The 21,197-nt window shown below is 47.2% G+C and overlaps 1 protein-coding gene across 2 annotated transcripts in view; it reads left to right on the plus strand.

Moving 5' to 3' along the window:
* The window catches only part of LOC120536087 (LIM/homeobox protein LMX-1.2), a 194,110-nt gene that overhangs the window by 159,538 nt on the left and 13,375 nt on the right, over positions 1 to 21,197 (plus strand). For both annotated transcript variants that reach the window (XM_039764456.1, XM_039764457.1), the window contains 4 exons: positions 6,839 to 7,071; positions 18,718 to 18,896; positions 20,538 to 20,615; positions 20,822 to 20,888. In XM_039764456.1, coding sequence (XP_039620390.1) covers positions 6,839 to 7,071; positions 18,718 to 18,896; positions 20,538 to 20,615; positions 20,822 to 20,888 — 557 coding nt within the window. The remainder of the gene's footprint in view (positions 1 to 6,838; positions 7,072 to 18,717; positions 18,897 to 20,537; positions 20,616 to 20,821; positions 20,889 to 21,197) is intronic.

Here is a 21,197-nt window from a genome sequence, read left to right on the forward strand (position 1 = left end):
GGGCAAAAGGCAAGCCGCCCCATTCTACCTCATCAAGTGGACTTGAAAAAGTTGTGTCATTTTATTGAATTCCATACATTCTAGAACTTTCTAAGCTAGCGGTGGTCTCCACTTAGCATCTCATTGTCAACACTAACCAGACCTACAAGACGATGGAGGCTCTGTCTGTCCAGACGGAGGTCCCCACTAAGTACAGTTACACTTCTGATGGTTTCTTCTTTTAATCTTCTCTGTGGTCTCATGCTGTTACGCTCTTGTTCAGAAAGCGGACGCCACTTGTTTCACGATAATTAAGATTAGGCTTATAAGTAGGTTTCACATCTCTGTTCTCATTTTAGCCCTAAAATAACATCAGGGACCTGTTTTATTGACCGTCTCAAGTGGCGTCCACTTTCTGAACATCATCAATGACATTTATTTCTATAGCACACTTTCATACAAATAGTGTAGCTCAAAGTGCTTTACATGATGAAGAAAGAGAAAAAAGATAAGAATTAAAATAAGGAAACACTAATTAAGGTAAAATAAAAGTAAGGTCCGATGGCCAGGGAGGACAGAAAAAACAAACAAAAAAAACTGGAGAGAAAAAATAAAATCTGCAGGGGTCCTGAGGCCACCCAGCACCCTCTTGGCATTCTACCTCACATCAATGATCTCAATCAGCCCTCATGGTATTCAGGGCTCTCATGGAAGGAGCTGATGATGACGGTCATGTGGACTTCTAGCCTTTAATCCATCAATGGAGGGACATCACCGTGCTTTGATCAGGTGGTGGTGGTGCAGGTCGCGACCACAGAAAACCGGGTAAAGAACAGAAGAGAGAGTAGGGTTAGGACGAATTTTGGATCCACCATGAATAGTAATCATAATTAATTGAATATGCAGAGCATCAGGATTAAACTAAAATGAAGTTATGAGAAGGCCATGTTAAAGTAATGTGTTGTTAGCAGTTTGTTAAAGTGCTCCACCGTATCAGCCTGGCGACTTTCTCTCAGTAAACTCGTATTCCACATTTGAGGTGCATAACAGCAGAAGGCCGCCCGCCCCCCGCCCGCCTCAGCACTTCTTTTAAGTTCACCTCTTGGAATTCTAAGCAGACCCTCATTTGAAGATCTGAGGTTACAATTTGGAATATAAGATGTGTAAGAAGAGGAGACCAGAGACGTAGAAAGGTTTGGGGCAGCCACCCGCTTAATTCGGTTTCCGGCTGCAAAAGTCTTTGAGGCATTTAAACAGTTGTTACACAACAGAGTCCAAAACAGAACTGCCTGCCTAAGCAAAGGCAGTGAGCTTTATAGCACAGAGGGCGGAAATGATGTCGTCCTCTGGGCGGAACTGGAAGTGACATCATCCTTGGGGCCGGAACCGAAGTGACCTCATTCTTGGGGCGGAACCGAAGTGATGTGTCCTTCCTGGAAATGGCGGCTCCTGGTGGGATTTCCGGGTAAGACCTGCAGAGAACTCAGAAAGAGCGCCAGTGCACCCGCCCCTGGGCAGATGTATAAACAGTATTTCCTAAGCCCTTCAGCTGCTTCCCATGCACACGCAGTGTGACAAGACTCCCCTCAGCCCAGACCGCCGGGTCGGGCGACCTGCACCGAGAGGTCGTGGGCCGGGAGAGGGCATCGGCGTTGGCATGAAGAGACCCCTGTCGATGAACGAGCGTATACTTGTACTGCTGCAGGTCAAGAAACCACCTCGTGACCCGTGGATTCGACTCCCTGTGAAGGGCCATCCACTTCAGAGGTGCATGATCCGTCACCAGAGTGAACACGCCACCCAAGAGGTAGTACCGCAGCTGAGTTACCGCCCATTTGATCGCCAGAGCCTCTTTCTCCACCGCCGCACCTGGTCTCCCTGTCCAACAGTTTCCGCTCAGGTACATAACGGGTGTTCAACACCGCCGACGCTTTGGCTCAACACGGCACCCAAGCCTGTGTCCGGCGTCCGCCTGGAGGATAAAAGGAGAGAGAAGTTAGGGGAGATCAAGATAGGTGCTGAAGTCAGAGCCCTTTTAAGTCACTGAATGCAGCCCCGCTTTATCAGACCATACCACCGTATTAGGAGCTCTTTTCTTTGTCAAATCGGTCAAGGCGCTCTCGGAGAAGCGAGGCACAAACCGGCGGTAGTACCCGGCCAAACCGAGAAAGGATTGGACTTGCCGCTTGGTTTGCGGACGGGCCAGGCCATTATGGCTTGCAACTTGGAACACTGTGGCCTCACAGTACCCCGCCCACTAGGTAGCCCAAATATTTGGCTTCCTCAATCCAAAGAAACATTTCTTGGGGTTGATTCGAGCCCGCCTCTCCCAGTGTCCGTAATACTGCTGTGACCTGCTGTATGTGTTCCTTCCAGGTGCTGGAATAGATGACACGCCATCCAGATAGGCAGCACAGAGCGAGTTATGGGGCCGGAGCACTTTGTCCACCAGACGCTGAAAAGTCGCAGGCGCCCCGTGTAACCCGAATGGAAGGACACGATACTGCCAGTGTCCGCTAGGAGTGCTAAACGCGGTTTTTTCCTTCGCGGACTCCGCTAAAGGAACCTGCCAGTACCCCTTTGTCATGTCAAGTGTAGTCAAGAATTTGGCTGGTCCCAGTCTCGAGGAGGTCATCCACGCGAGGCATGGGATAAGCATCAATCTGGAAACTTGGTTAAGCCGACGGAAGTCATTGCAAAACCTCCAACTGCCGTCAGGCTTAGCAATCAAGACGATGGGACTGGACCAGGGACTACTACTTTCCTCGATTACTCCTAGTGCCAGCATTCGCTTGATTTCAAGTTCCACTTCTACTTTCTTTGCCTCCGGGAGTCTGTAGGGTCGCCACGGACGATCACCCCCGGGTCAGTCAATATGTCATGCGCAATCAGAGAGGTCCGACCGGGTTTTTCACTTACCACCTCTGGGACAGAGCGGATAGCTGCTTCGAGCTCTTGTTTCTGCCTGGGGATAGCTGCTCGCGAAATTAAGGGAACTTACTTCAGCAAGAGAGAGCAGGGCTGTCGGAGGAGGGATCGGGATCCCTCTCCTTCCACGGTTTCAGCAGGTTTACATGATATATTCGCTCAGCTGGTGGCGATTGGGCTGTTTCACCAAATAGTCAACCAATCCCTTCCTTTCCTTAATTTCGTAGGGGCCTAGCCAATGGGCGAGCAGTTTAGAGTGAGAAGTTGGTACCAATACCATGACGCGATCCCGGTTGGAACTCCCGGAGAGTCGTGCCACGGTCATAAAGGCGGCCTGTGCTGATTGCCTCCTCTATATGACTTTTAGAATCGGTCTTATTGCATCAAATCTACGCGCAATTGGGCGATATATTCCAAAATATTAGTGGAGGGCTGTGCCTCCCCTTCCCAGCCCTCTTTTAAAATATCCAATAAACCCCGGGGTTGTCTTCCATACAGTAATTCAAATGGAGAGAACCCGTAGAGGCTTGAGGAACTTCCGATATGCAAAGAGGACAAGGGGGAGGAGTTGGTCCCAATCCCTCCCATCCTTGCTGACTACCTTACGTAGCATTTGCTTGAGAGTTTGATTAAATCTCTCCACTAGGCCATCGGTTTGAGGATGATACACGAGGTCTTTAAATGCTTTATTTTCAGTAACTTGGCAGTCTCCTTGAACGTTTCCGAGGTAAAAGGCGTTCCTTGGTCCGTCAGGACTTCTAGGAATGCCTACTCGAAAAGACTCCTACTAGTTCCGTGCAATATTTTTGTGGTAGCCGAGCGCAACGGAACGGCTTCAGGGAATCGGGTAGCATAATCCACGAGGACGAGTATATATTTATATCCTCGGGCTGAGGGTTCTAGGGGTCCTACTATGTCAACCCCAATCCTATCAAAGGAACGTCAATAAGGGGAAGGGGAATCAGAGGAGCACGGTCCTCCTAGGAATTTGCCGCAGTTGACATTCCGGACAGGAAATGCAAAAGCGCGAACCTCCTCATTAATCCCGGCCAGAAAAACGGAGCTTAATTCGCTCTAATGTTTTATCGGAGCCGAGATGGCCTCCAAGAAGGTGGGAGTGTGCTAACTTCGCAAACCTGCCGCCGGTAGGTCCGCGGGATTAGCAACAACTTCGGACCTTCCCCTCATGTTCAGCGACCCGATACAACAAATCATTATCAACGACAAAGTGAGGTCCCTGTGGCATGGGCAAATGCGTTGGCGTTAAGAGAACCACTGCATTCTTTATGTGTTTCAGAGAGTCGTCATTCCACTGTTCTCTCTTGAAAGAAGCCGGTCGCTCTAAACTGAAAGTGCAACTCAGAGAGCGGGTCCGGTCTGACCTCAAGGGGCGGAGATTCCTCCTCGCTGCGGGCGCTAGTGGATGACGTAGTAGCCCGCGACGGTCCGGGAGTGTCTTCGTCACTCTCTTGGCCTACCGCCCCACTCCCTGTCGGCTGATTACGGTGTGGAAGCAACTTGAGATGAATCGTTGTCATCTATAACGAGGCCATAAGTTTTCGGGAATGCTTTCTAAACTACGCCGTTACTATCAGACCAGTCTCGCCCGAGGATTACGGAAGCGGAGGATCCGGATGCACCGCCACGGTAAGCTGTCGAAGGGTTCCTCCGAGACATACGTAACACCGGGCGGTATTGTATGTGCGGATATCTCCGTGTATACATTTTAGACTGGTCTTCTTTTTAATCCACTGTTGCGGTAGAATAAAGCGGCGAGCAACGACAGACACGTTACTGCGGAATCGAACAGCGCTGTTATTTATGTCCATTAATAAGAAGCTCCCCGTATGTTTATCCGCCAGGGATTGCTAAGGGCACACAAACAACCCGCCATTGTCCCCTACGGTCCGCCTTGTTCCCGACAGGTCGCAAGCCAGGCGGCCCGGCGACTTCGAACAGGCTCTGGATTGCGTGGAAGGGACTGCTTTAGTAGGACATAGCTCCGGGTAGTCCACAGAGCGGCTGTTCTGCCTCCCAGGTTTCACAGCCGGCCTCTGGGTTTGCAAGGCTGTAGCAGCTCGTCCATAGAATGGAATTCGCCCCAGGCGGCTGGGCAAAATCCTGGGGTAGCTTTTAGCAGCAAAAACAGGCCACTTGCTGCACTATCTGTAGGGGTCAACTCAATGGCGTAGCCACTCACCCACCTGTTGCCAGAGAGCCATAGCCTGCTCTGACAGCCCTTTGTTTGGGTTAAACTCCCAGTTTATTATTTCTTCACCTGCCAGCCTGGGGACAACCCATCGTTAACAGGGACCTTGGTCCCGATGGGCAGCTCGGCTTTCCTGCCAAGGAGAGCATACTGAGCCACTCGGTGTGTTCCCCAGAAGCCAGCCCACGCCTGTGGGTCCCCTCTACCTTCTCCACGAGATGGGTGGTCAACCCCGGTTATGCTCATGGAGCAGAGCCTGCACCGCGTCCTTCCTGACCCTCCGCGCACTCCCTGCCCTGAAACTCGGCCCGGTACTCACCCACCTGGTTCCATGAAGTTCGTGTCCCGGTTCATCGGGACACCATCCTGCCGACTACGCCACTGTAAGAAGAGGAGACCAGAGGCGTGAAAGGTTTGGGGCAGCCACCCGTTTAATTCGGTTTCCGGCTGCAAAAGTCTTTGAGGCATTTAAACAGTTGTTACACAACAGAGTCCAAAACAGAACTGCCTGCCTAAGCAAAGGCAGTGAGCTTTATAGCACAGAGGCGGAAATGATGTCGTCCTCTGGGCGGAACTGGAAGTGACATCATCCTTGGGGCGGAACCGAAGTGACCTCATTCTTGGGGCCGGAACCGGAAGTGATGTGTCCTTCCTGGAAATGGCGGCTCCTGGTGGGATTTCCGGGTAAGACCTGCAGAGAACTCAGAAAGAGCGTCAGTGCACCCCCCCTGGGCAGATGTATAAACAGTATTTCCTAAGCCCTTCAGCTGCTTCCCATGCACACGTGTGTGACAGATGTCAGACACTCCGATATATAAGATGGAGCAGATTATTTAAGGCTTTATAAACCATAAGCAGTCAATTCTGAATGACACAGGTGACCAGTGTAGTGACATCAGAACTGGAGAGATGTGCTCGGATTTTCTTTTCCTATTTAGGATTCCAGCAGCTGATTTCTGCACTCGTTGTAATCGATTGATGTCTTTTTTTGGGTGGTCCTGAGAGGAGAGCGTTACGGTAATCTCGTCGACTGAAAATAAAAGCGCGAACTCATTTCTCAGCATCTTTCAATGATATAAGAGGTCTAACTTTGTGAAGTGACAAAATGCTGTCCTAGTGATCTGATGAATATGTGATTTCAAATTCAGGTCACGGTCAACAGTTACCCCTAAGTTCTTTACCTCCATCTTGACTTTTAATCCTAACGCATCAAGTTGATTTCTAATAACCTCATTATATCCATTATTGCCAATCACTAAAATTTCAGTTTTTTCTTTATTTACCTTGAGATAATTACTACTCATCCACTCAGAAACACAACCAAGACATTGTGTTAGTGAAACAAAGAGTCGGGGTCATCAGGTGCTATTGATAAGTACAGATGTGTGTCGTCAGCAGAGCTGTGGTGGCTCACGTGAACAAGACCCTAAAGGTGACTAGCGTGTACCCCTCTGCTTGCTCAAGTCTTCCCGTTCTCTCTTCTCTTGTTAGTAAATTCTAGATGTGCAGGAAAGTGACACAGAATTGGCAAGAGCACTGACTCCCCTCGAGGACCATCACCGAAATGATGATACGGTATAGTGTAGGATCATCTTCCTAGTATGTGCAGGCTTCAGACAGCACCGCAAGGTGGCTCTCTCCGGGCATGACTGACACTTCTGGCAGGCATTGTTGATCTTCTGATCTCTAGAATGAGCTTCTTTCTTCTGTTTTGTCTCTCAGACTCTTCGCAACGAAATGCAGTGGCTGCATGGAGAAGATCGCACCGACAGAGTTTGTCATGAGGGCTTTGGAGTGCGTCTACCACCTCAGCTGCTTCTGCTGTTGTGTCTGCGAAAGGCAGTTGCGTAAGGGGGACGAGTTTGTCTTGAAAGATGGCCAGCTGCTCTGCAAAAGTGACTATGAGAAGGAGAAAGACCTGCTGAGCTCTGTGAGCCCCGACGACTCCGATTCAGGTAAAGTTCAGAGGAGTACAGACCCCACTGCGTAAGTGTAACGTTCATCTCCACACACAGTCCACCAGTTCCTACTCTGCTTCCTAGCTGACGTTTTTTTAAGTTCATCCAAGCCACCATACACACCTGCGCTTCAGAAGAGGTCATCCACCTGAAGCTAAGCATGTTGGGGCCCAGCCAGTACTTGGGTGGGAGACCAATCAGGAAAAGCTTGGGGTTCTGCTGGAAGGGGTGTTGGTGAGGCTAGCAGGGGGCGCTTACCCAGTGAATCTGAACCTCTTCTACTAGTGTCTCTGCACTTTTAGCCAGAAATGCAACAGAATGTGAAGTGGGGTGTCATATCGTGAATCTCGAATGCTATGCTGCGGTCTTCTAGCAACCAACAGGTTCAAGCATCCAAAGCAGAGGGTTCCACTGCTTCAAGTGTAACACCCCACTGACGGCTACATGACAAGGAGCTGCGATTTGACGTCACCCTACTATTAGAATTTCACCACGCGACTAGTCTGCTTCCCTCATCTTTATAAAGCGGCTGCTACGTATGAACTTTTCAGGTGTGGACCTCTTAACAGGTACTGGTCCACGTATACAGGGGGTCCTCGGGTTACGACACAGTTCCTACAACAGTGATGTAACCCAAACTTTGGTGTAAGTCGAAACACACCCTAGCCTAAGTCACTTACCCATCCTAACACATTTACAAAATTATAATCTAGAACATAAAAACACAACTAAGCCGCAGAAAAAGGAAAAGGACATAAATATACTGTACTGTAGCAACAGAGAAAATGACAAAAAATGAGTGCAAAACGAAATTCCTTACCTTTATTCCTTCTGATCGCTTTCCAATGTCTAATTTCACTTCCATCGTGATGGCTTTCCTCTTCTTCGAAACACTACCATCTGAAGACTCAAAACACAAACAGAACATTTCCTACCGCGTGCAACCAGACGAGTTCGCCAACTCCCTCGCTGTGTCACTGCGTATTCTTCCACTGCGCATAACCAACTGGTACTGGTTTGCCCACGTAGTCTGGAAGTACGACGCTCCGTGGCATAAGCCGAAACACTCCAGTTTTTATGGGAGTGAGCGTTGTAATTTCGACTCCCTCACTCATACGCCGCGTACTTTCACTTCCACTTTCACAGCCACAGCATGCAACAAAACTACTGTAGTTCTTAAGCTCCCTCACCCGTATGCCGTGTACTTACGCCACCCGCAACCAAATTAGTTCACCCCCGTAAGTCTGTAAGTACGACGCTAACAGCGTAATCCGAGACACTCCATTCATCCATTTTCCAACCCGCTGAATCCGAATACAGGGTCACGGGGGTCTGCTGGAGCCAATCCCAGCCAACACTGGGCACAAGGCAGGAACCAATCCTGAGCAGGGTGCCAACCCACCACAGAACACACACAAACACCAAGCACACACTTAGGGCCAACTTAGAATCGCCAATCCACCTAACCGGCATGTCTTTGGATTGTGGGAGGAAACCAGAGCACCCAGAAGAAACCCACACAGACACGGGGAGAACGTGCAAACTCCACGCAGGGAGGACCCGGGAAGCGAACCCGGGCTCCTAACTGCGAGGCAGCAGCGTAATCCGAGACACTCACGTCTCAATTTTTTTAAGTTTTTATGGGAATGAGCGTCGTAAACTCGAAGCGTCGTATGTCGCGACGTTGTAACCCGAGGACACTTCCATCCTATACAAGTAAGGAACCTGGGTTGTACTAATCGTACATTCACTTATTTATCAACCAGTACGGCACCTTTCTTGTCGAACACCTTCTCAGACTGGTGCTTCATGTACTGCACAACACATTGAGCTGAAGAGCTGGATGAAGTGGGGAGAACAACCCAAGAGAGCTCTTAATGTACCTTCACACTAATCAGTCGGTCAGATTTACACATCCTTCTGAGATTTTTACACATAACAGTAATTAGCTCTTCCTGTCCACAGGTAGGAGGACACTTGCTAGCAATTTTCATCCTATTTCTAATCTACCCTTCATTTCCAAACTTCTTGAAAAAATACTGGGCATTCAACTTCATTCTCATTTCTCTCAAAATAATCTGTATGAAGAGTTCCAGTCTGCTTTTCCATAATACAGAAATGGCACTTATAAAAATGACTAATGACCTTCTTATGGCTGCTGATTCTGGTTTAATTCCTGTTCTCATCCTTCTTGATCTGAGTGTGACACTATTTGTCACGCTAATAATAATAATAATAATAATACATTTTATTTATATAGTGCCTTTCCCATGCTCAAGGTACTTACAGAATATAAGAGAGAACAGGGTATACAGTATATAGCATTATACAAACCATATGAATAAATAAAGAAGATTAAGACAGGGGCGGCACGGTGGCGCAGTGGTAGCGCTGCTGCCTCGCAGTTAGGAGACCCTTAAGGGTTCGCTTCCCGGGTCCTCCCTGCGTGGAGTTTGCATGTTCTCCCCGTGTCTGCGTGGGTTTCCTCCCACAATCCAAAGACATGCAGGTTAGGTGGATTCGTTCGATTTTTGGGCCTAGCTTAATCGTTATCGCCAGAAAAATACGAGTTTTCATTAAAGCTTGTATGTACAATTTACAGGATGCTGGGATGTGCAGTGGGGGTCGGGACCACCACAAAGAATGGAGCTGCCACCTAAAAAAAAAGCAGTTGAAAGAGACAAAAGGAAAAGCCTGCGTCTCCGTGTAATGAGTGTCATTTTTAAAGGCTGCTTAGCTTCCTTCTAATGAAAGAATTAACAAATGGAGAAATATTTAAAAGTTGGATTGCTGCTTATTGAATAGTTTTTCATTGTACTTCTAATATTGTTAGTATGCTCTATTCTGATTTATGAAATGAATATATTGTTAAGGGCGGCACGGTGGCGCAGTGGGTAGCGCTGCTGCCTCGCAGTTAGGAGACCCATCTGGGTTTGCTTCCCGGGTCCTCCCTGCGTGGAGTTTGCATGTTCTCCCCGTGTCTGCGTGGGTTTCCTCCCACAGTCCAGAGACATGCCGGTGCTTTGGCGATCCTAAATTGGCCCGGGTGTGTTTGTCCTGCGGTGGGTTGGCACCCTGCCCAGGATTGGTTCCTGCCTTGTGCCCTGTGTTGGCTGGGATTGGCTCCAGCAGACCCCCGTGACCCTGTATTCAGATTCAGTGGGTTAGAAAATGGATGGATGGATTAAGACAGTAAATTCAGAGAAAAGCCTAACAGACAACATAACTGATGGTCTCGCACACACACACAGGCTACATGAACATCTTGACATGGAGGTGAACTGAGAGAAGGGGAATAAAGTCAAGTAGAGCTCGAAGCCGTCCTGAACAGATGAGTTTTGAGTTGTTTTTTAAAGAAGTCATGGAGTCAGCTGATCTGATTAATTTCAGGAGGTCATTCCAAAGTCTGGGCACTCGCTATACAGCTGAAGGTCCTGCTGTCACCCATGGAGTGTAGATTAGTGTGGGGCACAACAAGATGGCCAGAATCAGAGGACCTTAGTGGGCGGACAGGCACATCGTGATGGAGAAGGTCACTGATGTAGTTTGGCGTGAGGTTATTTAAGGCTTTGTAGGTTATTAGTAGGATTTTATATTCGATTCTGTAAGACACAGAGAGCCAGTGAAGACGGAGCAGGATGGCTGTGATGTGCTCGCTGCTGCTGGTTCGAGTCAGGACTCTTGCAGCGGAGTTTTGAATAAGCTGGAGCTGTGATATAAGATTAGAAGGGGGACCTGCCAGCAGCGAGTTACAATAATCAATAAGGGATGTGATAAAAGCAGGTACGAGTTTCTCAGCATTAGAAAAGGAGAGGAAAGAGCAAACATGGGATACGTTTCGAAGGTGAAAGTAAGAAAGTTTCTTAATGTGATTGATGTGGGCAGAATAAGAGAGGGAGGAATCAAAAATGACACCAAGATTCTTTACAGTAGAGGCAGGTCTGATGAGATCACCGCCAAGATGGAAAAGCTCTCCTTAGTAGATTATCTTCGATTGGCATTACCCACACTCCACTAGATTGGTGACGATCCTACCTCTCAGGCCGCACTCAGTTTGTTCAGCTTCAAACTTTCACATCCCATCCCACCGCTGTTACTTCAGGTGGGCTCTGTCCTGGGACCCCTCCTTTTCATTATGTACCTCCTTCCCCTTTTGTAAATCTAACATTAGCTTCCACTGTGTGAACGCTGGCCCGGACACACACAGACGGACAACATAGTTCCACCCAACACACGTTTATTTGTACAATATTTACAAATTAGTGCAGTCACAACCCCCAGTGCTTCGAGCACCGATTCCCCCAATGTCCAGGCCACACAGTCCTGTGCCTCTCTTTTCCTCCTGGCCGCCTCCAGTCCTCACTCCAGCTCCGTCCTCTTCCACCCGACTTCCGCTAATGACTGGAGGGAGGCGGCCCCTTTTATAGGAACCCGGATGGGCTCCAGCTGCTTCCCGGCAATCTCCCGCGGACACACCCCCGTGTGGCAGAAGTGCCGGGCTCCCGGGATAATCAGCCACTGGTCCCTACAGGGCTGGGCTTCCAAGCCCTTTACCTGAGGCCCCCAACATAACCAGGATGGACGCCCCCTTGTGGTCTGGAGGAGGCACAAGCCCTCGGACCACAACTGTTATGCTGATGACACCCAGCTCTACCTCACTAGCAAACCTACTTTTTCCTTTCCACCCTCCTCACTTACTGATTGCATAGCAGAAATCAAATCCTGGTTTTCTTCAAACTTTCTTCAATTAAATAACAGGTGACAAAACTGAGGTTCTCCTCATTGGTACAAAATCAACATCATCCAAAACTGATCACTTTGTTATTGATAATTCCTCTGTCTCCCCTTCTCCACAGGTGTCATCCTTGTCAGATCTTTATTATTTCAATAACATCTCCCAGACTCCATATTTCCACCTGCGTAACTTTAATCGTATTCGCCCCCCGTCCCTCACTCCCCACACCACTGCTATCCTCGTTCGTAGCCTCGTCACTTCTCATCTGGATTATTGCAATTCCCTTTTCTTTGGTCTTTCTAGCAAATCTCTTTATAAGCTGATCCAAGAATTCAGCTGCCCACCCGCATCACTACTAGAACCTCCTCATATTCACCACATCACTCCTGTCCTGCATCAGCTTCATTGGCTTCCAGTTCAGTTTCTGAATTCAATTCAAAATTCTCCTACTAACTTTTAAGGCTCTCCACAGCCTCGCCCCTCCATATCTGTCTGAGCTCCTCCATGTTGCCATTCCCTCCCGCACTCTTAGATCCTCTTCCTCCATCCACTTGACTGTCCCCTTCGCCCGTCTTACCAACATGAGTAGAGCTCTGGAACTCACTACCATCTGAGCATCATTCTCACTTTTCAAATCCAAACTTAAAACTCAATTGTTTAAGACGGCTTTCTCTCTTTGACCACAGTTGCTCTGTTTGATTTAAAATTTTATAATGTGTGTTTTATCTGTTGTTTGGTGTCCTTGAGTGTTTAGAAAGGCGCCAACAAATAAATAAAATGTATTATTATTACGACTGACCTCTGGTCTGCCTCCACTGCAGTCACGTCATCTCAGGGCTGCTCACTGCTGTATATCAGCATATACTTAATGGATAACAACAGCCACAACAACATTTATTTCTATTGCACATTTTCATACAAACAGTAGCTCAAAGTGCTTTACATATTAAAGAATAGAAAAATGAAAGACACAATTATAAAACAAAATAAATCAACATTAATTAACATCGAATAAGGTTCAATGGCCAGGGGGGACAGAAAATGTGATACTTGGGCAGGAGATGAGATGTGAACACCTGCAGGCTCAAGATGGTTTCATGCCAGAAGATAAAAATTGAATTTAGTGCAAGAACCTTTGGCCAAACTCCTCATATCTCAGTAGCAATGGTGACCACCAGAAAAGGAGTGATGAGTGATTGAGGATGAACCAATAAAAATGAGACCTCCCTGTGAAAATGAAGGCCGCTGATTTGTCAAACTGGGAGATCTGTGACCATAACCCCCCCCCACCACCACCACCACCACCACCCCCACGTACCACGTGACCCTTTTTTCTTTCTTTCTTTTTTTTCAGCCTTTGCACTTTTTCTTATAGAAAACTTCGACAACTCCTCCTCCTCCTCCTCCTCCTCCTCCTCCTCCTCCTCCTTGACTAATTAGCACTCAGGAGATTAATTTCCTTCATTATTTCTTTATTGTTCTAATGGCCCAGCACTGCTTATTAACCGAACCGGGGCTTGTCTGCCCCCCCAACCGTGTCTCTGTCCACTGGACAATAAAGGCAGCCCTCGGCAGAGCCATCAGAGTGATTAAGCTTTGCAAACCACTTAGATGAAATGGCACATTAAGCGGATCACGGTGGCACAGATATTAAAGTGATGGTACCGGCTTTGATCATTAGGAACGGCACTTATTAAACTGAAAGATGATCACGCAGCAAGATCTGCTTAATAACTTGTGATATGAGGAGCTCCCAAAAGGAGCATTTCCAGGAGGCCTTTACCAGCTCCGTTCAGCTTCTCGGGTTTGCTGCCATAGGTATCTGTGCTTCCTTTTATTGGCCACCGAGTACGAGGGGCTCGAGGACGACGGGTGTTCACATCCAGTAGAATATGCTTGGCTCAGAATAATCTCAGACCGGGGCATCTCCAAGGTGTTACATCAGGTAGTCTCCATTCTGGAGGCGCTTAAATCAGCTGACGGTCAAAACACAGTCCAGAAGAGTTTAAGCAGGGTGTCTCACGGTGTGACCAAGGCTGCCGAAGTAGCATTGAGTTACAGTGCCCTCCATAATGTCGGGGACAAAGACCCATTTTTCCTTGATTTCTTCCCCTGCTCTACAGTTTTAAGATTACAAATCAGACCATTCAGACGTTGTGATTAAAGGGCACATGGCAGACTTTCATTTAAGGGGATTTGCAGATATTTTGGTCACACCACACTTTTAATACTCTGTGCCCCCATATCAGGGCACCACCATGTTTGGACATGGCAATGGCAGGTTTGTCATATTTAGAATTCCGTTGCTTATCCCTCACATACAATGACTGCTTGAAGTCTGCGATTCGGAGACACCACCAGGTGCTGAGGGTCTTCTCTGGTGATGCCATCTTCAGCTCCTGCTTGTTTCGGGGGGCTGCTTTATCTTCAACATGGGATGGCCTACTCAATTGGATTTAAATTCAGCGACTGGCTTGTCCTTTCAAGAATTTTCCATTTTTCTTTAGCTTTGATAAACTCCTCTGTTGTCTCAGCAGTGTGTTCGGCTCATTATCTTGTGGTAGGATGAAGCGCCACACAGGGAGTTTGGAGCCATTAACTGGAACTCGAGCAGATCAGATGTTTCTACACACCTCAGAATTCATTGTGCCACTGCCGTCAGCAGTTCCAACATCAATGAAGTGAAGTGTGTCAGAACCTGTGCCAGCCATACGTGCCCAAGCCATAGCACCCCCAGCACCATATTGAACAGATGAGGTGGTCTGCTTTGGATCTTCTGCAGTTGCTTTTCGTCTTCACACTCTTGCTCTTGCCATCACTGGTTCACCTTTACCTCATCTGTCCAAAAGATCTAAAGACCTTTTCCCAGAATTCTGCAGGCTCTTTGAAGTCCTTATTCACAAGCTGTAATCTGCCATCCTGTTTTTGTGGTCTGCATCTTGCAGTGTGGCCTCCTCTGTATTTCTGTTCGTGAAGCCTTCTGCTGACACACACGCATCGGCCCCCTGAAGACTGTTTATGATCTGTCAGACAAGCATTGGGGGCTTTTTCTTCACCATAGTGAGGATTCTTCTGTCATCAGCAGTGGGGGTCTTCCTTGGCCCACCAGTCCCTTTGTGATGCCTGAGCCCACCAGTGTGTTCTTTCTTCTTCATGATATTCCAGACAGTTGATTTCGGTCATCCTAACGTGTCACTGATGTCTCTAATGGTTTGTGCGAGGTCGATAGAATGAGGCGGACCACGGTTATAAACTCCAGTTAGTTATTTAGGAGTCTAATGGCCTTGAGAAAGAAAGAGTTCTTTAGCCTGGAAGTCCTGCATTTCATACGTCTGTACCTCCTGCCTGAGGGTAGAAGTGTGAACAGTTCATGATGGGGGTGAGTGGGGTCCCTGAGGATCGAGGCAGTCCTCTAAAGTTGTAGATGCTCAGCAGAGAGGGATGTGGGGTCCCGGTGATCTTCTCAGCAGTCTTTACCACTCTCTGCAGGCGTTTGTGGTCCATAGCAGTAGTGTCGCCGTACCACACGGTGATGCAGCTGGTCAAGATGCTCTCAGCAATGCAGCTGTAAAAGTTGCCGAGGATCTTAGTCGACATACCAGACGTCCTCGGCCTCCTCAGAAAGTCCAGCCGCTGTTGAGCCCTCTTGACCAGCTGTGTGGTGTTCAGCGTCCAAGTGAGGTCCTCACTGGTGTAGTCGCCCAGCTATTTAATGCTGCTCACCCTCTCCACTTCAAGCCCTCGGATGGACAGTGGCCAGTGAGGTCTCCACTATCATCTCCTTCGTCTTGTCTGCGTTGAGGGTGAGGTTGTTGTCCCCACACCATGACGCCAGATTGAAAATTTTCTGTGCTATAAAATGAAGGCCATTTCAACCTGTAACGAATTAAAAAGACAAGACCGGCTGACAGGACACCACTACACAATCGACCCGTTTTACACAAGTTCTGAGAAAATGGACGTCATAAAGTGGTGACGCTCACAAATCCCCACAGTAGTGACACTAATGCACAGTAAGCCATACTAAGGTACACAGTAAAACGGGTGACAGATTTGTTAAAAGTGGAGCTGACTGACAAGTCACAAGTCTTCTAATGTCACCAGGACCTTAAAATCCTTGCCTGCGGGCCCTCTGCTGCGTAAAAGTCTCAACGATGTTGGACACGTCAAGTTGTCTGCCGCGCTCGCACAGCCAAGCCACTAAGTCTGTCTTGTGACGTGGCAATTCTCAGGTCATTTTTGATGAGTTTTAACTTGGAGAACGCAGAGTTCACGCGCAGCCACAGTCATTGGCGTAGCCGGCAGTAACATAGAAGCCTTGCAGACGTCACTGAAAGTAGACAACAGCGCACAGTGACCTGTCAGCAACAGTTCAGCTACTTCGAAAACAGTCGACTTGACAGTTGACAGGATGGATTGAAAACATCTGGAAATGACAACAACTGAGCGGAGAATGGCGGTGAAATGTCGGCGCTATAGCGTTCAACGAGGAGCTCGGCAGCAGCATACAGTTCATTGTCAGCCATCGAGTTCAGAGTTGATGGTACAAAGACATTGAACGTTGAAGCCGCTGCATCGAGACTGTGAAACCGCTGTTTTAGTTATTCACATTTTTTTTGGCCCTGAGTGGACCCCCCAGGCTCGTAGGCCCTTGTACTTTGCACAGTCTGCACAATCCATTGCTACGCCAGTGGTATTTGCAGGATAGCACTCATGTGCACTGGTCGAGTTATTGGTGAGAATATGGCGGCTTTAAAGGCCAGGACCGGAAGTGACGTTCTTCTAGGCGCCGGACGTGATGCCTTCAACGTTGAATCAGGCAGGTTTTCCCGTGTTTGGTCTGCAGAGACAACAGAAAGAAAGTTTAGTGCACCCCTCCACCCCCTTGGCCTGGTGTGGAATTACCCTCACTTGGTCTATGCAGGGGGCGGCACGGTGGCGCAGTGGGTGGCATTGCTGCCTCACAGTAAGGAGTCCTGAGTTCGCTTCCCGGGTCCTCCCTGTGTGGCCTCCTCGTGTCTGCGTGGGTTTCCTCCCACAATCCAATGACATGCAGGTTAGGTGCATTGGCGATCCTAAATTGTCCCTAGTGTGTGTGTGTGTGTGTGTGCCCTGCAGAGGACTGGCACCCTGCCTGGGGTTTGTTCCTGCTTTGCGCCCTGTGTTGGCTAGGATTGGCTCCAGGAGACCCCTGTGACCCTGTAGTTAGGATATAGCGTGTCTATACAGGGGGCGGCACGGTGGCGCAGTGGGTAGTGCTGCCGCCTCGCAGTAACGATACCTGAGTCCTCCCCAGGTCCTCCCTGTGTGGAGTTTGCATGTTCTCCCCGTGTCTTCGTGAGTTTCCTCCCACAGTCCGAAGACATGCAGGTTAGGTGCATTGACGATCCGAAATTGTGTGCTTGGTGTGTGTGTGTGTGTGCCCTGTGGTGGGCTGGCACCCTGCTCGGGGTTTGTTTCCTGCCTTGCGCCCTGTGCTGGCTGGGATTGGCTCCAGTAGACCCCTGTAACCCTGTAGTTAGGATATAGCGGGTTGGATAATGGATGGATGGATGGATGGATGGTCCATCCATCTTCCTCCTACTCACACGTGTGTGACACAACTAAAAAGCATAAGACTTCAGGTTCAGAATTTATGGCGGCCTCTCTTGGCACGAGATGAGATGTGAATATCTGTAGGCTCAGCCAACGCTCATCCATTCAGCTGCAGATCATTTCATATCAAAAAAGAAAAAAGTTCAATTTAGTGCCAGGACCTTTGGCATTACTGAGATCAGGGAATGCCAGTGGTCGTCTCAAACCCCTCCTGTCTCAGAGGCTGGGGTGATGACAAGATTAGGTGTGAAGCACCAAGAAGCCAAACACAACAAAGCACACGATTGTATGTTGGGTTATATAGGGTGGTCCACATCTAATTATGCAATTCTCATTACGCTATAACGTATTAAGTTTATTACATAGAAAATCACCCGAAAAATCCCGGACCATCGAGAGAGAAGTGTGCAAACAGACGACATGAAGAATCGTCTTCGCGCCGAAACCGGAATCATCCCCGCATAAATCAAAGTCATCCAGACGATCTGGGTCTGCATAATTAGATCTGGACCACCCCGTATAATGGTGACATTGGGTGGGGGTCTACACTACACACTACTAGACAGAAAGTGATCAGTGGTCTTGCTCAGGGCCTACCTAAGTTGGGATTTGAACTTGCAGTCAAATACTCCCATCTGTGTATGGTGTTGAACCTGCCCAAGGAGTCCATCCTTTCTTCTTTATGCTTCATGGAACCGACTGTTTGTTAAATGTCACAGATGCCAGCAGCCCCACAATGCAAATCACTGGTCTGACCCTGTGCTCATTTATGTCTTCAGGCTGATTCTTTTCTTCTGTGCAATGCCAAGCATTCTCGCTGTCACTCGCCTCCCTCTTTGATTCATTATTTAAGAGTAACTGACCCAATGTATGGAGCCTTTCTCGACTCAGTAACTTCGGGGTGTCCGATGGAGATAAGGATAAAAACATGTGAGAGACTAGGAGATGGTACAGATAGAGAAGGCATGCATGAGACCACCAGTAAAACCACACCTTCATCTCAGTTGAAAATCAGAGTAGGGTCCCCCCGCCAAACTTACAGACGGCCAGCACCACATGACAGTTTTCTTTTCATCTCACTCCTGCTCTCTGGTTGCGGTGATGTGAGACTAGATGGAAGTGATCGCGTGTCACTTGATCTGGGAGAGCATAACGCACCATTAGTAAAGGTCACATTCCCAAAGCGGTGTTCCCAGGAGGTCTTCAGATGGCCCATCCTGTTGTCTTCTCAGTTTTTAATTCATCTACAGTAGGCACTTTCATATCATTTACTGCTTGGAGCTTACTCTTTTGTTAATGTTGTGTTTCCGCAGTTAAAAGTGAGGATGACGACCTGGACATCAAGCCAGGGAAAAGTGCAGGTGGCCAAGGAAAAGGCAGTGACGACGGGAAAGATCCCCGCAGGCCAAAGCGGCCCAGAACCATCCTCACCACCCAGCAGAGAAGAGCCTTCAAAGCGTCCTTCGAGGTGTCATCAAAGCCCTGCAGAAAGGTGAGGCCCAGCTCAGTAAATCATTATGCAAGATTACAGTTAAAATATCTCATTTATAATTCCTTCCCAAAACTTGCTGTCCTCAACAAGGCTATGGGTTTGTGTGGCCAGTCAAGTTTTCCATTTCAGTCACTGCAAAGAAATCCTTTAAGAGGCAATAACAAGACTCCAGTTCATATCAATTCATCCCTTGTTTTAAACAGCACTGTCTGGTAAATCGAGTTATAGAGAGAGTTTGAAAACCGTCAACGACATCCGAGTTCAGATCAGGCATTCAGACCACTTTCATTTTATAAAATTAATCAAAACACATATGAGGACACTTTAGTCAAATAATCACCAGTAACACTTGGCACAGGCAACATATTACTGCGTTCATGTGTTGAAGCTTGTTTATCATTCGAATTCAAATCAGTCAGTTATCCATCCATTGTTTAGATAGATAGATGTGAAAGGCACTATATAATAGATAGATATTAATTTTAGTATAGTCGGCAGGATCACAACATCACATAGATAGATAGATAGATAGATAGATAGATAGATAGATAGATAGATAGATAGATAGATAGATAGATAGATAGATAGATAGATAGATAGATAGATAGATTAATTTTAGTATATTCGTCAGGATCACAACATTACATAGATAGATAGATTGATAGATAGATAGATAGATAGATAGATAGATTAATTTTAGTATATTCAGGATCACAACATTACATAGATAGATAGATAGATAGATAGATAGATAGATAGATAGATAGATAGATAGATAGATAGATAGATAGATATGAAAGGCACTATGTAATAGATAGATAGATTAATTTTAGTATAGTCGTCAGGATCACAACATTAATCCTTAATAAACAGAGGGGACTGGGTGGTCTCATGGTCTGGAATGCCTACAGATTTTATTTTTTCTCCAGCCGTCTGGAGTTTTTTTGTTTTTTCTGTCAGGATCGCAACATTACATAGATAGATAGATAGATAGATAGATAGATAGATAGATAGATAGATAGATAGATAGATTAATTTTAGTATAGTCGGAAGGATCACAACATTACATAGATAGATAGATTGAAAGGCACTATATAATAGATAAATATTAATTTAAGTATAGTCGGCAGGATCACAACATTAAATAGATAGATAAGCAGATTTATTTGTTCTTTGTCTTTTACAAAAACACTTTAAATAAATAATTAGGTAGAAATGTAGTTTAAAACAAACACGCTATTCAGAGTTGTGGAAGGGCAGGGTGTCTATCAGTAATTTTAGTGTTTACTTAATTTTATAATTGTTCTATGTGAATGACACACTTTAAAATGAACAACAGTTGATTAGTTCACTACTTAATTATGTTGTTTTATTTGTATTTTTATGTTGCTTTGTCCTTTATGGCTTTATTTTTAGTAGAAAGTGTTTGACATAACGCTTTACGATACTTTGCAAAATTTAGGATATGATAAGAAAAAAATACACAAGTATGGAGAAATGAACGACATTAAAATGCATTAAAGGCACTGGGGGGGTTGAAATCTGCTCAGATGCCACTACCTCACCACTGCAGTGTGGGCACAATCAGTACCATGAAGGGATTTTCACCTCGTGCTTTGCTTTTCCTACCCCCTTCTGCAGGTGAGGGAGACTCTGGCAGCCAAGACTGGCCTCAGTGTGCGGGTCGTTCAGGTCTGGTTTCAGAATCAACGAGCCAAGGTAACTAGTGTGACATTTTCTCATCTCTAACTTGTCTTGTTTGCAGTGGGGTGGGCATTTGTGAGATTTTGTTTGAACATTAAAATTGAAAATGATGTGTCTTTATTAAGTTGTCGGGCCCTGTCACGTGTTATGAATCCTGTCCTGACAGTTTGCGTCACTGCCACACTCATCATTCTCACATCTCTATGCACTTCTCCCTTTAGATGAAGAAACTGGCCCGCCGGCAGCAGCAACAGCAGGAACAGCAGAACTCCCAGCGACTTGGGCAAGGTAAGAGAATTGATCAGGAGTCTTGTTTGGGTGCCCTCGGCCCAACAGTAGACAACTTTCAGTCTGGCTGTGGAGTCGGCGCATGGAGCCTTCCACACCAAGTCCCATTCTGCCCCTCAGTGTCTGGCGCCAGCAGCTCGGACTCCAACTCCTGTATTTGTAAATGGAGTCATGTAGTTACTGTGTTTATTGATACATGGCACTTCATCACTGCCAGTGTGAGCCATCGGGCTACTTTTAGCACCCTAACCTGGTAAAATTCAGGTTTAAAGGCTGTAGCAATGGCAATGTGGCTTACAAACACTAAAA

The sequence above is a fragment of the Polypterus senegalus genome, chromosome 9 (genome assembly GCF_016835505.1).
Source record: "Polypterus senegalus isolate Bchr_013 chromosome 9, ASM1683550v1, whole genome shotgun sequence".
In the NCBI taxonomy this organism is placed as follows: domain Eukaryota; kingdom Metazoa; phylum Chordata; class Cladistia; order Polypteriformes; family Polypteridae; genus Polypterus; species Polypterus senegalus.